Source organism: Malania oleifera, chromosome 4, assembly GCF_029873635.1.
Source record: "Malania oleifera isolate guangnan ecotype guangnan chromosome 4, ASM2987363v1, whole genome shotgun sequence".
In the NCBI taxonomy this organism is placed as follows: domain Eukaryota; kingdom Viridiplantae; phylum Streptophyta; class Magnoliopsida; order Santalales; family Ximeniaceae; genus Malania; species Malania oleifera.
Genome location: NC_080420.1, coordinates 99957141 through 99980294, shown reverse-complemented (window position 1 = coordinate 99980294; position 23154 = coordinate 99957141). Strand labels below are relative to the sequence as shown.

Here is a 23154-nt window from a genome sequence, read left to right as displayed (position 1 = left end):
AACATCCACACTCAAGATCTTCAAACTTTAATAGATATCATCTTTGCATCCATGGTTTGACTCATCTTTGTGATCATTTTACTTTGTATTCTCGTTCTTAAATCCTGAAATATCATTACTAAACCTAATATGTTAAGTTCCATTTGTTTGTTAGCATCAAAACAGAATGTTAAGCCTTGTAAGGCTAACATTTTCATTTTTTTATTTTTATTTTTTGTGCCTAGATTTATGTGCATGTTTTTTGTTTTGTTTCTTTTTTAAACCCAAACTGACTTTTGAAAATTCGGTTAGGTAAGAAATATTAAATTTTAAAATTTTTATATAGAAAATATATATAAAATAATATTTTATTTCATTCTTATGTGTTAAATAATTTTTTTTATGTAATTAGAAAATAAAATATCATTTTTTTGTCTTAATATTCCCAACAGTAAGTAATTTCAATTTGTTTTGATATTATATTCATTTTTATACAATATTTTGAAATTAAAAAAATTAACTTACTTTTTTTTGAAAAATATTTAATTTTAAATGACACTTAAACTCAACTCAATGAGTCAAAGACTCTTTCGTCATCACAATCGACCACACCCCCATCGCGAAAAATGGTGTCGTGACCGATCTGTATCGAACTCAAACAGGAAACCCTGTTGCATCACATTCCCTATCACTGAGAACCCTGACGGCGAGCTCATCGGCTGAATCGTCGGGCACTTGACATCTTGTTCCGTGTTGATGAAGTAGTTCTTCGCCGGAGGAGAGAACATCGACTTCCCAGCGAGTTCAAAACTCAGTCGAGGCAAAATTTAAGCCTTGAGCTGGCTCGCTCAACATGTCATTTTTTATTTATTGAAATTGCGTTTGACCTATGTTTATTTATTTATTAAATTAATTTAAAACTCTCAATAAAACATTAAAATAAACTTTATGTATTATAGATTTAAAATAAAAAAATAACTAATTTTTTATAAAAAATAATAATGATAACTAAAATTTTTAATTATTAAAATTCAATTTACATTTTTATGCATGCATGCAAATTTTTTTTTCACTCCTGCAATTTATTTTGAATTGGTTGGAAGGAATTAAAGTTGGGTAACTTGTTTTTAGTTTATTGAATAATTATAAAAATATTACTTTTTTTTTATTTTATTTTTATAAAAAATAAAAAAATATATTTATTATTTCAAAATAATTCCTCCTAGAAATAAAAAGAATTTCCATTTTTTTCATTTCTTTTATTAATTATTAAAATTTAATTTATATTTTTATGCATGGATGTTTTTTTTTCCCCCACCTGTAATAAACTCACGTTCCCCATCCTTTTTTTTTTATTTAATTCCCCTAGGCATTAAATGCCCCTCCCCCCTCCCCTTCTTCCTCGGTGAGCGCTGACGCGTGTGTCAGCGCTGTCCCCCACCTGCCTTTTTTCTCTTCGAATTTTAGCTGACAAGACATTACCCCTGACTAAAAAAAAAAAAAAAAAAAAAAAAAAAAAAAAACCCAAGTCGGTTTTAGTACATTTTGATATTTATTTCTCATTTCCTCCATATTTGTGTTTTTTATTTTTATTTTTCTTTGATATTTTCGTGAAAAACTCCAATTTTTTTTCAATTTGAAAAAATAATGGAAATTAGTCGCAAAACATGGAATTCTTTGTGAAACTTTAGAAATGGTTAACAAACATAATAATATAAGTTTAGAACTAAAATATAACAAATTAAATACATCTATGTTTTGTATGAGGTAGAAAAGTTGTAAAATATTACGTGTATCAAACATATTTGTGAGATAATGTACATTAAACATAGTCAGTTGATACAAAAGAAATTCATAAATCATTTAATATTATTTATTATAGAAATAATGATAATTTAAACAAAAAATGGTTTAATAAAATGTTACAGTAAGTTTATTTTTTCATATAATTTCAAAAACACTTGTAATAATCTTTTGTTTCAATAAAATAAATAAGATAAATTAGAAGAGAAATTTCACTTCACTCCTAAATCTCTCAATTGAATTCCGATGAAATTTCATTGTATAGTTAAAATTTCGACAAGTTTCGCTAAAATTTCGCGATTTCGATAAATTTCGGATAATTCTTTGAGATTTTTATGGAAATTATGCAGGACGGAAATCAATTGTCATTTTGATTTTGAGGGTGACGAAAATAAGAAATTTTGATGAAAATTTCGACATTTTCGTGGAAATTTAAGACCATGAGTCTGTGATGATGTCCCACCTCTTCTTTATTACTTTCTGTTGTTGTGTGATAGACAGAGAGGAAGGAGCTGCAGTGCTTGCTAGGGTTTCTTTGGAGTTTTGAGGAAGAGGAAGAGGAAGAAGATGGAGTGATGAGGTATCGTTAGTTTAGTGCTTCAAAATTCATTTTCCTTTCATCAAAATTTGAGCTAGTGAGTCGAATTTATTGAAATTTTCAAAATTTTGGTCAGCATTTAATGAAAATTTGAAATTAAAAAAAAAAAAAAAAAAATCTGAAACTGAGTTTCCATACGACGTCCTCGAAGACTTGAAATTTTGATGTTTGGACTGAAACTTGAGAATTTCTTGTGGATAAAACCATAGATCCTAAGAAGTTAGTACCAAATGTCAATGATTTGTTGGATGACCCTGGAAGTTATCGGAGACTTGAAGGGAAGTTGAACTATTTTGTAGTTACTCAACTTGATATGTCTTGCTACTGCCATTTGTATCTTGAGATAGATGTCTCCTATCTCAGGATTGAGGTCACACTTATCTTCAAGGATATGTGTAGATGCAGATTGGGTTGGGTCATCTTCCAACAAATATTCACAACCGCATGTTGTGTTTTTGTTGGTAGTAGCTTGGTATCCTAGAAAAGTAAGAAACTAACTGTGCTAGTTAGTCGAGTGTTGAGTAAGAGTATCAGGCCATGGACCACGCAGCATGTGTGATTATTTGGCTAAAGAACCTGTTAAACACTTGGTTTTCGACATTCTTGGCCAATGGATTTGATGTGTCTTAAATTTTGGTTCAACTCAAATTTCAATACTTCAAAAACTATGGAAATTTCGACTTCGTTGCCAATTTTGGTTTTGATTTTAAAAATTGATGGAACTTAGTGGTGAACCATTGGAATTCTTTTATGGGAATTTAAAAATGGTTAATAGACATAATAATGAAAGCTTTAGAACTGACATGTTATATATTAAATACGTCAGGGATAGGTATGTTGTGTATGAGGTGTAGTGGTTGTAATATAATACTTATTTTAAACATATTCAGTTAATACTAATGAAATTATTAAATCAATTAAATATTATTTGTTATACAAATGAAGATAATTCGGACATAAATGGTTAATAAAATTTTGTTGCTAATATCTAAGTTTAATTTTTCATACGCTTTGAAGAGCCCTTGTAACAACATTTGGTTTCAATAGAAAAAAGATAAATTAAGAGATAAATTTCAATTTGTATTTAAATTTCACATTTGAGTTCGAAGAAATTTTGTTTTAGTTAAAAGTTCAACAAATTTCACTAAAAAATTATGCTTTGGATAAATTTCAATGGAAATTTTTTAAGATGGAAATCGACTGCCTTTTTGATTTCGAGGGCAATGGAAGGGGGATTGTGATGGAAGTTTCAACAATGTTGTGGAAATTTAAGACCATGTGTGTGATAATTGAATTGCATTCATATTGCCTTGAACATGGAGTGGACAAAACACACTGAAGTTGATTGCCATTTTGTTTGGGAGAAACTTGTGCAGAAGCTGATTGAGTCCAACTTGCTAATTTATTCACCAAATCCTTGGGAGGTGCTCAGGTAAAATCCATTTGTAGCAAGCCAATGGCATATGATATCTATGCTCTGGCTTTGAAGGGGGGCAGTACTAGTTATGTCTGACATTGTTGTGTCAGTAAGCTTGAGTTAATCCGTAAGGGTGTAGTTGTTAGATTCCACACCTAATCGATTTGAATCTTACTAGTGAATCTGTGAAAGATTGAATCATTGTCAAATCGAACTGAATCTATTAGTTCACACGATTCTTGACCTATCATATCATGACAGCCCCGACTAGTCTAAAACCCCAAGACGACATTATTTTCTTTTTTGTTGCTTTTATATTTACACAATTTCTTTCCGTTCCTTGTTTAAGTTAATTTTTTGCTTAAAAAGAGGAGAAAATAAAACTTTAGGTCCTATATTCCCTTCACAAAGCCATTCTTCACTCGTAGTATAGTGTTTTGCCATTAAGAAGAAGGGCGGAACACTGAGTAAGGTGATACTCATGTTTCGTTGTGATGCTATGATTCACTAGTTAGGTTTTTTTTTTTTTTCAGTAGATTGTTCAATTATTTACATTTTTGTGGGTTAATATTTTTTTTTATTTTTAATCCGATAAATAATATGCCGGAAATATTGTTTTGCTAAATTGATGATGAAGACCAAAAGTTCAATTTTTATTATTTTCCTTGATTCCTTCCCTTAAATAGAATAAAGTTTTTAATTAAAATTTCCTAACTAATTCATCCTGTTACTTTTCATTTGTTTAGGGAAAGCATACACATGAAATATGATTTTCTTTATTATCAAAATTTAAATATGATATACAAGCTTGTTGCTTGTATATCAATATATGCATGTCATTTAGAATTGATTTTTGAAATTTTACCGAATCTTATGATTCGGTTCGATTGTTGATTCTTGATTCTCAAAATTGGAATTTTGATTCTCAAAATTGGAATTTTGATTCATGATTTGAATCTCGATTTGACAACTATGCGTAAGGGTAATATGGTCATTATCATGTGCTTAGCATATTTTGTAAATAGATGGAGTGACCTATCGTTGTTATTAGGTCTTCCAATTTACTCAATTCTTCAAGAGTCTTTAGTCTTGACTTATTGTTGAAATTTCCACTTTCAATCACCCTTGGAATCGAAATGGCAATTGATTTCCATTTTACAAGATTTTTATCAAAGTTTTGAAGAATCATCTTGATTTTATTGAAATCTCAAATATTGGTGAAACATTTCAAAATTTTAAGTATACGAATTGAAATGTGAGATTTAAATGCAATTTCTCTCTTAATTTCTCCGATTTTACTTTTATTTTTTTAATTGACACCAAAGATTACAAGGGTGTTTGAAATAAATATGAATGGTTACACTTAGATATGGCACCAATATTTTATTTAATCATTGTGTGGTGTTAAAAATTTTTTGTGTTCCCTATAGTGGGTGTTATTTATAGCTTGTTTATGTCTCCACATGCTATAGGGCTGCACATGCAGGTGAATGTTAAAGCTTGATATACATTGTTGGTCCCCAACATTATAGCTTAAAAGCTTTTAGTAAAGTGTTAAGCTAATATTGTATCACAACATTAATCTACTCTAATATTGCATCAAGGTATTAATCTCCACCTCGGGTTAACATTAATCGACTCTAATATTGTATCAAGGTATTAATCTCCACCTCGGGTTATTTATTTTGATGCCTCCCATATCACAGGTAGTACTAATTTATTCTAGTCCTCGAAACCCACTACTTTGCACTTTAAGGTTACGCTTGATGATGGTTCAGTTACACTAGTTGCTAGTTGTGGCATTATTCTCTCATTTCCTTCCATGTCTCTCTGTGTTATATGTGCCAAAATTTCCCTTGAAGCTATTATCAGTTAGTCAATTAACAAAATCTGATAATTGTTTTGTGACCTTCTTTGCTTCTTAATTTGTTATTTGAGATCTCCAAATGCAGAAGAGGATTGGTGAGGGTTTGAGATGGATGGCTGGTACTATTTCGATGGTGGTGGTGGTGGTCAATTTGGTTCTTGTCGTACTACTTCTTCAATTTCTACTCATGTTTTTATTTTTATTGATCAATGACATTATCGTTTGGGTCATCCATCCCTTCAAAAACTACAAAAGGTTTTTCCCATGTTCAAGTTTGTTTTCTGATTTTAGTGCACTATGTGTCAGTTTGGAATGCATGTTAGGACATCTTCCCCATCTAGAATTGAGGCTTGTAGTAAATCATTGTTTTTGTTATTCATTCAGATATTTGGGGTCCATGTTGAGTCAAGAATTTGGCTACTCATCAATATTTTTGTGTCCTTTGTGGTGATTTTCTTGCATGTGACTTGGATTTTTTTTGGTTGAAAGATATGTCTGAATTTTTGAATGTATTTACTCAATTTTACCAAGAAATAAAAACTTAGTTTGGCGTAGGTATTCAATTTTTTTTATTCATTTTTTAAAAAATTTTTCTTCTTCTTCTTCTTCTTCTTCTTCTTCTTCTTCTTCTTCTGGTTATTATTATTATTATTATTATTATTATTATTATTATTATTATTATTATTATTATTATTATTATTATTATTATTATTATTATTATTATTATTATTATTATTATTATTATTATTATTATTATTATTATTATTCTTATTCTTATTATTATTATTATTATTATTATTATTATTCTTATTATTATTATTATTATTATTATTCTTCTTCTTATTATTATTATTATTATTATTATTATTATTATTATTATTATTATTATTATTATTATTATTATTATTATTATTATTATTATTATTATTATTATTATTATTATTATTCTTCTTATCTTCATCTTCGTATTCTTCTTCTTCTTCTTCTTCTTACTCCTATTCTTCTTCTTCTTCTTCCTCTTCGTCTTCTTCGTCTTCTTCTTCTTCTTCTCTTCTTCTTCTTCTTCTTCTTCTTCTTCTTATTATTATTATTATTATTATTCAATTTGATAATGCACTCGAATTTGTTCAAAATGAGCATCAATATTTGTGTTTGGTCATAGGGATTATTTATGAAAAAATTAGGAATTTACTTGAGATAACTGTTGATGCTTTTGGTCTTCATCCTGGCAATTTCATTTAATTTCCAATTTTTCTATTAAGTGTTTTGGCATTTTAAATTCTAATATTACTAGATATTCATATGTTCGTATATCAATTACTGCAAATAGGCATTTTACACCATTTTAATAGTTGTGCGTCTCACCTTCGTGAGGCGCGCGCCTTCGTCTCACGCCTCGCTCCTCGGCTTCAAATGCTCTTTGCGCCTTAGTTGGCCTTGCACCTCTGACTACTATGGTTAGGTGCCATTGGGTGTACACCATCAATTATCATCCTAACGGATCTATTGAATGACTTAAGGCTCGATTGGTTGCCAATGGTTATAACCAAGCATATGGTATTGATTATTTTGAGAACTTCTCTCTTGTTGCTTGACTAAATTTTGTTTGTGTTTTGATCTCGTTGGTAGTTAATCTTATTCGTCCTTATACCAGTTAGATGTGAGGAATGCCTTTTTGTATGGAGATTTGTAGGAAGAGGTATACATGGAGCAACCTCCCACATATGTTGCTTAAGGGTAGGATGGTAAAGAGTGTAGGTTGCGTAAGGCCATTTATGTCTTAAGCAGTCTCTTTGAGCCTTGTTTGACAAGTTTAATGTAGTAGAGTCCACATTTAGCTTTATTGAGTGCTATTTTGATGATTCAATCTTTGTCCACAAAAAGGATACAATTGTGGTGGATTGCAGATGTTAAGCAGTTGCTTCAAGCTAATTTTCAATCAAAGACATGGGTGTTCTGCGCTACTTTCTTGGTATTGAGATTGTGTGATGTGGGAAAGGATTGTGACTATCTCAGTGAAAATATACATTGTACTTGCTAAGTGAGTCTGGTTTCTTTGGAGCTAAATTGGTTTTTACTCCTATGACCTAATATGAAGCTACCTGGGGATGTTGGACCAGACTTTGAAGAAAAACATCGATATAGGCAGTTGGTTGGCAAGTTGATCTACTTGATTGTCACTAGGCCTGACATATCTTTTCTTGTGGAGTTGGTTAGTTTATGGAAAATCCCAAACAATCACATTTGGACGCTGTTTGTAGGATTTTTGCAGTGTCTCAAAGGCTCTTTAGCAAAGGTTTGATGTATAAATTTAATAAAAATAGTGAGATCATGGGATACCCTGATGCAGATTGGGGTAGCTCTGTTGATGATCGAAGGTCTACTACTGGATACTATACATTCATAGCAGGTAATCTTCTTACCTCGCATAGTGAGAAGCAAACTATTTTAGCAGGATATAGTGTTCAAACAAACTATTGAATTACGACTGATTCTATATATGAGTGATCTTATATGACCGAAGTCTCTTTATTTCAAAGATGGGATGCTTGATAACAAAGCCAATGGATATGTTTTGTAATAATCAGGATGCCATTTATATTGCTTGCAGTCCATAATTTTATTAGAGGACAAAACACATTGAAGCTGATTGTCATTTTGCGAGGGATGCTGTATTGAAGAAGGTCGTGAGGACTTCTTTTGTGAAATCTTTGGATTGTGATATTTATACACCTCCAGCTTGAGGGAGAGTGTTAGAAGAGAATATGTTATTTCAGGAATTAGGTTGTATGGGTGGGGGTATTTTTGCCCTTAAGATTTTGTTTATTATAATATATAAGAGGGCAGACCTGGAGCTATACATAAGGCTATAGGAAGACTGCTGCCTCTTCTTCTCTTCTTCATTTTTGTAGAAAATAATGTTTAATTAATTTATGAATTTCATTTATATTAACTTAATATGTTTAAACAAATGTTATATTTTAGCTACTCAACCTCATACACAACATATCATTGATGCATTTAATTTGTAATGTATTATTTATAATACTTGCATTATTATGTCTTTTTGGCATTTCTAAATTTTCATAAACGAATTCCATGCTTTACTACTAATATCTATCATTTAAAAAAAAAAAATCAAATCAAAATTGACATCAAATTCAAAATTTTGAAATTTTCATACTTTTGAAGCTTGAAAATTTTAGTCAAATCAAAATTCAAGACCTTGCTTGAGAGAATGTTCAGTTGACTCAAGATCTAGAAGATATTTTTTTAACATGATAATGTTCAGGTGACTCGAGTGAAACTGGAATTATAATATGATAATTCTCCATTCTTAACTAATAAAAAATATGTTATATTAAAAATATTGAATGAAAACTTTGGATCACTAGATTTTATGTTTTGGAACAAAAATGTACCAGTTGTAGAACTTCTGTACCAAGTCATGGTTGGCTATGGCATGTGTGTTTTCTTACACTATGCTTTACCTTTAAAATTTCACAAACAGCTGTAAAATTAACAACTTGAAAAATTGACATACACTTGTACTCCCCAGCAGCGACACTGCTAATTTCTAATCCTCACCATTTATACATGGAGAAGTAAGGATGCATAAGGCCTTTTTAAAAAAAAAAATAAAAAAAACAGGAAATGTGATCAAATAATATAATTTCTAGGGTATCAACCAATCAAATACTCCAATTGTTCATGCAGGAAACAAGAACACCACAACAGAATTCAGTTTAATCCATTTCGGGAGCCCCTAGTCCTCTTATCTGCAATGTGGCACCAGGAAACAAATAAATACTTAAAGTGTACCTGGGGACTAATTATGCATTGCTGCCATATGACGACCCTGAAACATGAGAAACAAAATTGGACAAACTGTGCCTGAACCCTAGCCAAATGTAAGGTCTGATGAAGGGAAAGTGGACACAATGAATAAAGATCAGTCAGGAACAAGTTTGATTGGAGAATGACTTTGAATGATAGGAGGAGAATGGAAGAGGGAGCATGAATGTGGTTGTGAGTCTAGCTAAGCTAAGAGCAGGTGAATGTAGAGTGGCCAAAGGGAAGGAATGTTGAAGCAGTAGAAAAAGTGTAAGCGCGCGTCAAAGAACATAAGTGGCGTTTCTTTTGGCAACGTGAAGGAACATAGGTAGAGTTTCTTTTGGCACATACAGTGTAGTTCTCCATTCGTGTATCCATCAAGTATGTACTTGGAAAAGGTTGGCTATAAGAGAACTTGTGTAAGGCAGGTAAAGAAAACTCTCGCCCCAAACTCTTTACAACTCTTTGACTGGGTACTGAGGTTTCACATGCCAATAGGGTAAACCTTCAAAATGCCATTGCTGTGTGCTAAATCCTACATAGCTGGCCCTTTGGATGGAAGGACAGGATACAATCCAAACACTAATATTTTTGCATGAAGTGACCACTCTTGGGACTCAGGCTTACACATTTGTGCGTGAGAATCCTTGACTTTCACCGACAACAAAGAATGGAGGCTAATTTAAGAAAATAGCCCAAATATATCTGCGATGTGCCTAGTTTCCAACGAAACAAATAAGCGCTTGTTTCTTCACTTGAAGCGGCCATGCAGCTGTGGCATAAACTTTTCTACTGTTCTTGAGGAGATGTTAGTATGTCCATATATATTTTAGAAATATATTTTAGATTCTTGATAAAATTTCAATCTCAAGTCAACATCTTTTGAATCATTTAATTTTTTTAGCAAATAAATAGTTCATGATTTTGCTTACTGTTTTCATAAACATTTTATCCAAAAAGAATTTTACATAACATTTTACTTCATCATATTTATCTTACATCATAATGTTATACAATAAACCTTCACAAATACTTTTATATATATATATATATATATATATATTTATATTCTTCCGATAGTAAAAAGAGGTTTTTTCTTTTTGGAAGTATGGGCATGCTGTGGCATACCATAGCAGATTCCCCTCCAACCCACTTTCCTTTTCTAAAACTGGGAGGAATCCCTCCTTGCTAAATAAAATAAAAGAAAACTACAGTACTTAATTCAATAAGCCCCTCCTTGCCTCATTACCCTATGATTAATGGAATAGTTAAAATATATATATATATATATATATGTATATTTATATTCTTCAGATAGTAAAAAGAGGTTTTTTCTTTTTGGAAGTATGGGCATGCTGTGGCATACCATAGCAGATTCCCCTCCAACCCACTTTCCTTTTCTAAAACTGGGAGAAATCCCTCCTTGCTAAATAAAATAAAAGAAAACTACAGTACTTAATTCAATAAGCCCCTCCTTGCCTCATTCCCCTATGATTAATAGAATAGTTAAAATTGGCCAATTCTCTTCATCCCATTTTCATCTTCCTTTTCCTACAATACAACTGAACTTCCTTTCCTGTGGGTGTAGACAACCAAATTCCCATTTCTCCCACAAAATTTTTCTAGGCTGCACTATCTTCTTCATCACCCATCCTCTTCAAAGAGATGGGAGTGAACAAATTACCATCTTGATTAAGATCAGATCCATGGCACCCCCAAGCTCACTATAAAAATCATTCATTCGACACGTCACTCCATTTATTCTTCTACCAAAGATTGTTTACTTATTCCCTTCTTTGCAAACCCAGTCCATGTATTTGGCTCTCCACTGGTGAAAAAATTCCGTCATCATGCTGCTTCAAAACTTTCCTTAGGATGCAGCTCCAGATTAAGGCAATGTTCCTCGAATTTTTTACAAGTCTTTTGACTGCGTTGCTCTAAGACGATAATTGATAGAGAATCAACCTTAACTAACGGCTAAAGAACCTTGCTTTCTCTATTATCAGAATGACTGCTCCTGTTGATAACTGCTCAAGCCTTAACTGCTACAACTAACCTTCAGATTACCTACACATGAATTACTAATTCCATTCATTTTTGGCTACAAACTCCTTTCTCATCTTATACAATCACCTGAGATGCTGCCAATTACTGCCCTTGATCAATCTATTTCATTTTCATCTCTGAAGGAATAGTGACCCATCTCATTTTTTGTAGCACTGACGGCAGGATCCATTGTCAGATTTTTGCCAACCTGATCTGTAGGCTTTTTGCTGCACAGACCTCCTTGGGCTGGCCCTATTGGATTTTTCTCATTAAAAAAAACTTGTTAGAGTCATATACTTGATATTGTTTGCACTCTAGTCCATCCCTGCAATCTGATCCTGATGCTTTTGACAACTTGTTCAAGCACCTGGATCTTGACCCATACAATTTAAAATCTTTCTTAAATCAAATCAAATATTTACAACCCCTAGTTCAACTCCAACTTATCCCCTTCGTTCCAATTCAAGATACCAAACTCCAAATGATCAGTGCACCTTTAGCTGATTCACATTGAACAATAGATTTGAATGCTTGAAACCCATCGATCCCCCACAAAGACTCCATCAACATCTTTTTGAGGTCAATCAGCCTGCACAGTCGCCCCTTCACCGCCTCATTCCATCACCAATGAGCTACTCTAAAGAGTCCTTTTTCCTAGTTGTCGGCATACCTGATTCCTTAATTCTAACCTTCAAGTGCAAGGCCTCTGGAAAATCCTCTAGTGATCTCCTTTTAACCCATCAGGAATAAAAAAATAGATTACTCTTTTCCCTTTAAACATGAACCTATGTCCAAGAACTTCCTGGCTTGTGTCAATTTGCGCACGACCCATTATCAATTCCTTCCAAATCTATTTCAACATGCAAAATTGTTCCATTAAAGGTAGAGGGAATGCACTCACATTGGGCAATCATTGTACAACTTTTTCTCTAAAGGATATTCTCAAACAAGACCACGTCCCCTACACCGTCATTATCCAATCACATATCAAAGGATAACGCTCAATTTGGATTGTTTCTAGAGAAAGCCCTCAAGTATCACATGCACGATCCATCGGCATTAGAGGTGATAGGTAGGAAAGCAAGAAAATGACTAGAGAGAGAATTTATAATATGAACATGCTACCTTTCTTTTAAGGGAGCGTTAAGCATGGTTTTTTTTAGCAATACTTGCTACTCATTTGGGATCATTGGATTTTCTTGGTACTCATATGTCTTGGGTGAATTTCTAATGGTGAAGTAGAGGCTTTGGCATGAGTAAGGAAAAGAAAGTGAAGTTGGAAAGAAGGCATGCTAAGAGTTGTTTCATGACATTTATTAGAGGGGGATTCGTGGACTGCCTCAATGCAACATTTTGTTGCTTTGATTCCAAAAAGGAGTGGTACTAACTATATCAAAAGCTTCTAGCCAATTAGTCTTGTTGGGAATTTTTACAAACTCATCTCCAAGGGGCAAGCCATTAGGTTTTAAAAAGTGATGAAGTAATTGCACCCAATGTCTTAAAACATTATGTTGGGAAATTTTGGTTTCGATGTCAATTTTGATTTTGATTTAAAAAAATGACAAAAATTCGTAGTAAAGCATGGAATGCTTTTATGAAACTTTAGAAATGGTTAATAAACATAATAATGAAATTTTTGGAACGAATATATTACAAATTAAATGCATCAGTGACTGATATGATGTGTATGAGGTGCAGTAGTTGTAATAGAATACTCATATTAAAAATATTCAGTTAGTACTAATGAAATTCATAAATCAATTAAATATTATTTGTTATACAATTGAAGATAATTTAGACATAAATGGCTAAATAGCATGTTGTTGCTAATATCTAAGTTTGATTTTTCTTACACTCTCAAAAGCCCTTGTTACAATATTTGGTTTCAATAAAAAAGATAACTTAGTAAGAGGGAAATTTCACTTTGCGTTTAGTTCCACATTTGAATTCCAAGGAAATCTCATTCTGGTGAAAAGTTTAGAAGATTTCACTAACATTTTGAGATTTCAATAAATTTCGATTGGTTCGTCAAAATTCCAATGAAATATTGTAATATGGAAATTGAGTGCCATTTCGATTTTGAACGGAAGGTGGAAATTTTGACAGAAATTTCAATAATGTTGTGGAAATTTAAGACCATGATTGGACTATATCAGAATGCATTTGTTGGTAGAGGTGAAATATGGGTATAGTGGATATTGAAGAGCAATAATGTAGATGGATGAAAAAAAAAATTATCTGTTCACTGAGTTTTTAAACTGTCATTAATGGTGAACCCATAGGTTTCTTTAAATCCTCTAAAGACAGGAAACCTTGTAGCCATGAAGGTGCATCCATTTAGAGCCCTTCCATTCAATCGTGAGAAGCCTCTGAGGTCGGTGAGTACCATTTTACCTGAAAAGCTTAAGTTGTTAGGTTGTGGGCCAGCAATGTATATCAAGCTTTAACACTCTTCTGCACATGCAGTTCGACAACACGTGGAGAGGTAAACACACGATAAATAACACTCATGGTAGGGAACACAATAATTTTCTAGACACCACACAATAAACATGGGCAACGAAACTAGGACCCAACACCTCCTGGTAGCTAGGTTTGATACCATGTTAGAGTACCACTTTACGTAAAAGCTTAAGCTGTCAGGTTGTGGGCCAAAAATGCATATCAGGCTTTAGCAGTCGACGCCAAGTTTTCCATCTTCAAAGTAGCCTTCAGGTGGTGGCAGGTGAGTTCTACTAGGGCAAGGGCTATATATGTTAGGCTGGGGGAAATCAGCCCATTTTCTTTTTTAAAACCTTCAAACAAAGTAGAACCCTATTTTGTGGAGGATGGACCCATGGTTGAGAGTTCAAGTTTGAGACCCACACCCAATTCAACAGATGGTCTTAAATTTCCATGAAATTGTCATAGTTTCATCAAAATTTCTTCTTTCCATTGCCTTGAAATAGAAAATGGTAGTCAATTTCTATTTTACTAAATTTTCATTTGAATTTCGACAAGTAACTTGAAATTCATCAAAATCTCGAAATTTCAATCAAATTTGTTGAAATTTTAACTACCAAATGAAATTTAATTGAAACTAAAATTTATTTCAAATGAGATTTAGAACCCAAATTGAAGTTGGATCACAGAATGTGAATAGCTTTCAAAATTTTGAATTTTTATGAAGAAATTAAACTTAGATATTAGCTACAAGATTTGATGTGACCATTTATGTGTACTTTATCTGCATTTGTGTGATAATTAAATATTTAAATAATTTATGAATTTCATTTTTATTTACTGAATATGTATAAAGCAATTATTATATTACAGTTACTACACCTTATACACCACATACTTGTCCCTGATGTGGTAAAAAATGCCATACCTTGATGTATTTTATTTTTATAGCATTTTAGTTCTAAATTTTGCATTATTATGTCTATAAAATAGTTTCAAACGTTTCATAAACAAATGCCATGTTTTACTCTTAAATCCCATTATTTTTTAAAGTAAGAATTATCAGCAATATAAAATTTTTAATCAAAATTTCTGTGCTTTTGAAGCCTCGAGATTTTAGTCAAAATTGAAATTTAAGACATTGTCGACAAGTTTGGAGAGCTGGGTCATGTTTAAAAGGTCTAGAAAATACTTCCTTTATGACATGGTCGCTAAGGAGATGAGCAAATGGAATGATGTTTCAAAAGAATCTAAATTGTACACCTGAGTGTCTCCTTTCGCAACAAGACAATGAGCCGTGGAACCATATGGATTGACTTTCACAGTATACACGTAGCGACAACCAACCATAGACTTATCATGAGGAAGACGTACCAATTCTTAAGTATCATGATCCTATGACACATGCATCTCTTCAACCATTGCAATCCACCCATAATGGGATAGGGCTGCAGAAACATATTTTGGAAGAGCAACATTAGATATAGTACTCACAAAACAGTAATATGAGGGGGACAAAAAATCATAGGAAACAAAGATTAGATGCTGGGTACAACAATAGAAAGGTTAATGTCTTGGGAAATAGGATCATCATTTGAGGGGACTAGAGGTGTAGAAGAAGCTAGAGGCAGCTCTTTTCCCTTGAGTTGCTGTCATTTGTATACTTGTAAATATGGTTTTAAATTTTAAAAAATTGTCAAAATTTTTTCACTTCCCATCACCCTCGGAAAGAAATGGCTGTCAATTTGTATCTTGCAAAATTTTTGTCAAAATTTCAATGAAATTTTCAAAATTCATTGAATCTCATTCTCATGATATTAGAGAAAATTTTAGACTTTTAAGTAGAACAAAATTCTCTTTGAATTAAAATGTGAAACTTCAACACAAAGTGAAATTTATCTCTTAATTTATCTTTTCTTTATTATAACCAAAGTTTGTTACGAAGGCTTTTGAAAGTATATGAAAAACTGAACTTAGATATTAGCAACATCATCTTATTTAACCATTTATGTCTAAATTATCTTCATTTGTATAATAAATACTATTTAATTGATTAAATACGCTTAATTTGAATTACAACTATCGCACCTCAAGCGCCACATACCTATCATAGATGTATTTAATTTGTAATATATTAGTTCTAAGACTTCCATTATTATGTCTAATAACCATTTCTAAAGTTTCATAAAATAATTCCATGCTTTGGTACTAATTTCCATCATTTTTTGAAATCGATATTGAAATTGACATTGAAACAAAAAAATCCCAGCAAATTTTTTGTACTTTTGAAGGTTCAAAATTTTGGTGAAAATTGAAATTTAAGACCTTGCCTTCAAATGATTGAAGTGGTGAGAAGGACTAGATGAAAGGTCTAATCAAGGTCAACAAAACTCAAGGAATAAGAATAGTATAGTGTAGACTCGTAGAAGTTGGCATCAACAGAAAGAATTGATGTAAAGTAGTGCTTGACATCAATAGCACAAGTATCCAACTTATCCAATCTTGGACTTAACTGATGTACAAAGGACAAATTGCCAAATGTATGAGGAAGTGAGAACAAAGGAGCCTGACTTACAAGATTTTACCTGCAAGGATAAAGGATGCCATTTTATTGATAATATAGCAAGCAGTGAGCATGTCATCACTCTAGAAAGAAACTTAATGGACATTCATTTGATACAACAGAGTACGAGTTGATGACGTGTCTGTTTTTTCCGCTCTGCAACTCCATTTTGTTGTGGAGTGTGGGCACAAGTTGACTGATGGATCATTCCATAGTTAGTCATATGACTCATATTGGTAGTGAAGAGAAAGCATTCCTTAGCATTTTCACTGCAAAGTACTGTGATTTGTACAACAAATGGAGTCCTTATTTGAGAAGAGAAAGCACGGACGATACTAAAAATCTTTCATTGAATACAATCAAGTCATCCTAGAGTGGTCATTGACAAATGTAACAAAGTATCAGAACCAAACTTTGACATGACATGACATGACTAGGGTCCCAAACATTGGAATTGACTAACATGAAAGGGCTGAGCACCCATTTATTGACTCAAGAAGGAAAGGAAACCCGATGCTGCTTTTCCAATTGACAAGATTCACAGTCAGAAACTAGGAGATAGCTTTTTTAAAAGGATGCCTATGTTGATAGTGGAATTGGAGTGGTGTAGCAGCAGCACTACAAGCAATAGAAGGGGAGAGCAACTCAAAAGTAGGAAAGTCCATCTGCGTCACATCTTGTGCCAGTCATCTTCCTCGTCTTCAAATCCTGAATAACAAAAGAAATATGAAAGAAAGCTGTAGAGCTTAGAGACTTCGTCATCTTACTATAGGCATGAGATTGAAGAGGGATTTAGGAATGTAACAATGAAAGGAAAAGAGATTAAAGGAGTAGGATTAAATAGATTTTTAGAATATTGGAGTAGAAAAGAAGTTGGTTACACTTTTAATGTGGCCAGTGGTGGGAATAGATAACCAAAGGACTAGAGGAGAGACATCAAATGACATGCAAGCTGTAGGATTACTTTTCTGAGCAAAAAATTGCAATGTGATGAGATACTTGTTGGGATGCCTAATACTGTAGAAACCTTGGATACTCTTCCTCCGAGACAGTTTAAGTATGTGGTTCACCAATGGCTAAACAAGTAATTGACGACAGGAACATACTTGTGGGATTCGTGAACTCCATCCCAACACAAACACAACCTTGACGGTGGCAGCAAATGACAAACACATGGCGAACAATGCACTTTTGGTATTTGCGGACTTCATCCCAAACACGCAACCTTTCATATCTGCGCAAACTGAAAACACACGACAAACAAAATAAACAAGTGAATGAATCACAAACATAAAAAATACCACAGTTTCTTGCCTCAATGGAATCAGTAAATGTTGAATATCAGCAATAGATAATACCAAAAATCATTCTGGGAGTGCCACACGTAAGCAACTAAAAAGGTGAGATCTTTGGACAAAAAACCATCACCAAAAAACTCAGTAATATGTTTATGCTAGGATTTGAATAGTGTATGATCAACTCCGGCCAAAAATGTGCTTGTATGAAGCTTCATGCACTGGCGCATGGGGTTGGCTGTGCTTGCATTTGAATGACATGTGAAGGTGGAAGGTAGAAGCTTCGGCAATGGGATTTCAGTAGTGGGCAAATCGACATTTTCTATAGGTGGCTGCAGTATGGTTTTGCAAATTCTAAAGGGGTCTTTGTGTTCCTGACCTGGCAGTGTCGTCTAGGTAATTTCTGGTGATTGCTGTGGCTTCCAGCAATTGCTGGCTGGTGTTTGGCCCACAGTAAGGCTGTGAATTCTCCTACTGTGGTAGACATGCAGCAGATTTAGGTTTTAGGCTTTGGTCTGACAGTGGCTGTGACGATTAGGGTTTAGCTCCGGAACCATTCTCTGATACCTATTGAAGAATTGGGTAAGTCGGAAGACCTAATCACAATGATAGGTCTCTCCCTCTATTTATAATACATATCAAGTACATAACAATGACCATATTACCTTACTAACTCTTGCTTACTATCACAGCAATAACAAACAGTGACACTAAATAATTACAGTAATAGTACCAAACCATGCTCTCCACAATATACAAGTGCCATTACATTATATATATGCGTGCGCGTGCGTGTATCACAGCAATAACAAATGTTATGCTCACTATGACAGCAATAATAGACTTTATACATTTTAGAGCATATGCCACACCAGGATCTTGTTCTTGTTCCATGAGAATGTTCTGTGTTCTAGGTTACATTGGGTGGAATCATACTTGGATATCTTGTGATATCATGTCTTGAAAAGGTGGATCTGCTTCCTGCTTTGCATTTGTAGCTTTGCACACTAGATGTGGTTAGTATGAATTTCCTGGTGTTAGAATTTACATTTCAGATCTGCACATTTTTTAAAGTGTGCAATCAACTCAAGTTGGCACAATACCAAGTGCGAATTCTGATGTGAATAGGTGTAGGAATAGGAAAAAGAAAATATCACAAAAAAAGACTAAAATTTTAGAATAATGTTTTAGCAACCTTTCTTGATTAAAGTATTACTAAATCCTCAAACGAAAAAAGGCTATTGCTGTTTCTAGGAACAACCAAAAAATAGGGGAATATTTAGGCACAACAGCAAGTTATTCCTGAGATTAGTACCTGTTTTGGCACTCTTTCAGAACAGTAACAGTTGCTTTCACCTAGCCTCTCGTGCTTTTAACAGTGATGGAGGGACTAGTAGGCACCACAGGAATCTTCAAAACCAAAGCCCCCAAATCTTCAAACCCTTGCTGGTTTGGACCTGAGCTCTGCAGAGAAGCTTTCTCAAAGACAAATGCCAAAAAATTCCTGAAAAGTGTCTGAAGGCTCTTATTATACCAGACCTAAGGCTTCCAAGAGAAGCCAACTCCCATTTTGAAGCTCTATCTCAAAAATAAACCCTGTCACAAAATTGCCCCCTAAATATGACGAAAAGACCCCCAAAGCTAATTTGACCAAAACGAACACCAAAATTCTGAAATTACTTAAATGCCCCTAGCAGCATAAATAATGAGGATCGCAGAATTGCATCAAATTCGTTTTGATATGATCTGAGCAACATTGAGCTTGAGCTCAACTTGTTCCAGCCCAAATTTGTCCTTCTCAAATTTGGGTCGAAAAAGGAAAAAAAAATGATTTCAGGTGAACTTGGGATTAAATCAGTAGCAGATTCATTTGATCGAGTTTGAATAGAATAAGTTTGAGCCTAAATTGTAAAATCTAAAAATATAAAATATTTAAAGGTTTTTTTTTCGTAATGCATGCTTAAGGGTAGTGGTATTGTTTTGGGAAATACATTTAATGCATTGACATGACCTTGATTCTCAATGTACTAACGGAAGAATATTAATTAATTATTATTATTATTATTATTAACAAGTGCTCATTTTAAAAGTATATAATATATATATATATATTATTGGTTTGATAAATGAAAATTTGAAAATATGTATATCTGATGTAAAAATGAAAATTTTCATACTTGATTTTGCTTGCAAGCTTAAGAGTTGAGCATCAAGGAGCTTTACCTTGAGTCTGTTACTTAACTTAGGTCGGCCCTTGGCTCAAGCTCAATAGAAATTGACTTTGAGCTAATCTCAATTGACTTCTAGCTTGAGTAACTTGCTATTTGATTAATTGACTACACCAAAGTTATGATGTCTGCACTTTTTGTATGGAGTTCTGTTTACTTTTTTGTTCATATCTTGAGCTGGATATGATGTAAATTTTCAATCATTTCTGATCTTTAATGTTTCTTATTTCTAAAGTTATTCACACTGTTTGTAGGGCAGAGGCATAACAAATCCAATTGAAACTTTGGAGGAACTTTACTCACTGTTGTTGATAACTGGTCACGTTCTTGCTGATGAAGGAGAGGGAGAAACACCCATGGTAGGTTTCAATCCAACCCATCCCTCTCTACCCCAGCAGCATAGCTACTGCTCATTTCTAGCATTTTTTGTAGTATGGTCTTGTTTGATCATATCGTCAATAATGTAATTCCTAGCAGATGCCTATTGAGAATGTTCGTCAATAAATATTGTGACTGGTGGCACAAGTTACTAGCATTGAGAATGCTTTGCATCTGTACAACAAATTACTCAGAAGTTAAAGATAAGCTGCCATTACTGAAGGTTATTGGTTCATCAGAGGTGGCTAATGAAATGATCACCAGAGAATGTTTCACTTGTTTCCTTTTTTCTGCCTTTATTTGTTCAAAGAATTTATGATGTTGAAAGCCTGGTGCCGATACACATTCTGGACAACTAATAAAACAATTATCGAAGTTAAAAATTGCATCATAGAATTTTCTTTGTTGTTTCTTGTCCTTTTTTGACTTTTTTTTTTTTCTCTATTAAATGCTAAATTGTACTTTTGTTTTAGTTTAAAAAAAATCTAATGTCTAGCACGGTTTTGTTATACCTTCAATAATGGGTTAAAATATATATTCAGGTGCCAATGGCTATACAAACTCATTTTGTGGATATTTCAGAGACAGATAAACATCCTGTTGTTGTACTTTTCAGGTAAAGTTCTTCCTTTTCTTTACCAGGTTCCAAAATCATGGTGATGACGTATCTAATTATTCCAACAAGGGGATAAAATTCTCAACTCTGGTGTTACAGTTTCTGTGACACTGGCTGAAAAATTAGCATAAGAGAGGAAAGAGGGAGAAACAATATCAATTCAGGTCCAGTAATTGTTGAATCATCCGAAGACTCCATTAAAGAAACTTATCATTTAAATCACCTCAGTCTTTGCTAGATTAAAAAAATTAAAAACAAAATACTAGAAATTGAAAACTAGAAAAAAGTACTAAATCTGCAATAAATAGCCTAATTAAACCAAGTTACCTGACCTAAAAAGTCATCTCCATGTGCATTGATTTTTCATTTTTCTTAAAGAAGCATTGTTGAAAATTAATTTTAAAATTCTTTTTGCTGCACAATGGATTATTTTTTCCTCTTTAATTTCCAATGGGGATAATTTCTTTTGGATTTCTGTTTTCATAAGTCTCTTAATGTAGGGAGGTGGCGGAACTTTCTTGTTGTGGTTGTTAGAGGACTGCCATCCATCCAACAGGAGGAACTTTTGGTTGTGGGTTCTAGATTCATTGAGTGATTATTCTTGTAAATCTTTTGTTTGAACATTTCATCCATTTAAACATGTCCTTACACTTCATCATAGTATTTTTGGAAGGCCAAAGCCCCCCTAAGATTAAGACTTTACTTGGTTGGTGGTTCTTAATTGAGTAAATAACACTAATCTGTTGTAGAGTAGGAGGCCTTCTTAGGCTTTACCTTAGGATGTGAGTACTCTCTGTTTTTACAGTTCAGAATCTGCATCCCATCTTTTCCTCCATTATTCTTCCTCTTGGAGGGTTGGAATAAATTGTTTGTTTTCTTCTTTTGGAGACTGCTGATTTTTCTGTAATCACAGAGGATTTGTTGGCAGTTTTCCTTAAAGGATTTGGTTCGAGTAGTGATGGCTCGACTTTGTGGAGGTGGGATTTTCCACTGTCTTCGTGGGGTACTTGGTTGGAATGGGGTGCTCATATCTTTACGGGGAAGAGGATGTTGTGTTCTGTGCTTTGGGATATATGGCTTCCGGTTTGGGCTTTTTTAAGGGGTGTGTTTTGGATTTACTGCAAGACTGGCTGGCTTCATTGTTTTGATTGTAATTGTTTCTTCTGTGTTCTCTTTTCTTCATATGAGAATGACTTATACTCCTTTTTGTGCATACATTCTTTAATGAAATTTCTTTTTCTATTCAAAAAGAAAAAAAGAAAATGAGAGTGCTTCATTTAGTAAACTGCTTTATTTTATTTAATTTCTGGTTTTGGGCTTATGATATTTATGTTATTAGGTAGGGATATTTTAGGAAGTTCTAGTTTGGTTGCATAGTCTGTTGTGTAGAAGACTTAATCAAAACCATTTATCATCTTTTTGTAATGGTTTATGTATCTTTTCTCTTTGCTGCACCACCTTAGTTGAATCAAATATGCTTATCATCTTTTCCTAATGGTTTATGTATCTCTCCCATGCTACACCACATTAGCCAAATCAGAATATGCTTTTTGACAGGAAATATGCAAAATATTCCAAATGTAATTGTTAGTGAGTATTATTAAGTGCATTTTTTTGTTTCTAGTCTCTTTTACTTCAGTTCAACTTAATCAAACGATTTACCATCTCTGCCTAATGGTTTGTGCATCTTTCCCTTTCCTGAACCACCCACTAGTCAAATCAAAATATTCTTTTGACTGAAAAAAAATGTATTGAATGTAATTATGTTTAGCATTAAATGTATTTTTTGCATTTACTCTCTTTTACTTCTGTTCAGACTACGTTAAAACCACTTGTTATCTTCTGCCTAAGGATTTCTGAATCTTTGGACTTATCATGCATTCGGACAGACTTTACATTTTGACAGGCATCCAACATACAGGTTGTCACGAAGATGCTTCGCCAAGGTCACTGAGCTAGATAGTGTAGGACAGGAAAGGGAAAATAGAAGGAAAGAATAGAAAGAAATAGAAAAAAGAGAGATGAACAAGGGAAGAAAGGAAGAGAACATATAGAAATAGAAGGTAAAATAATAAATAACCCCTAAAT

At 33.2% G+C, this 23154-nt stretch overlaps 1 protein-coding gene across 6 annotated transcripts in view; it reads left to right on the top strand.

Annotated features, from left to right (window-relative positions):
- Positions 1-23154, top strand: part of LOC131153553 (uncharacterized) — a 142831-nt gene that overhangs the window by 81210 nt on the left and 38467 nt on the right. For 4 of the 6 annotated variants that reach the window (XR_009136258.1, XR_009136259.1, XM_058105935.1 and 1 more), the window contains exons 16-18: positions 2280-2362; positions 20332-20431; positions 20993-21066. Coding sequence is in view for 3 of the 6 variants with exons in the window: in XM_058105935.1 (XP_057961918.1) it covers positions 2280-2362; positions 20332-20431; positions 20993-21066 (257 nt within the window). In the remaining 3 variants the exon portion in view is untranslated. Of the gene's footprint in view, positions 1-2279; positions 2363-20326; positions 20432-20992; positions 21067-23154 lie in introns of those variants that run through there. The other 2 variants (XR_009136260.1, XM_058105936.1) reach the window with 2 other exon arrangements.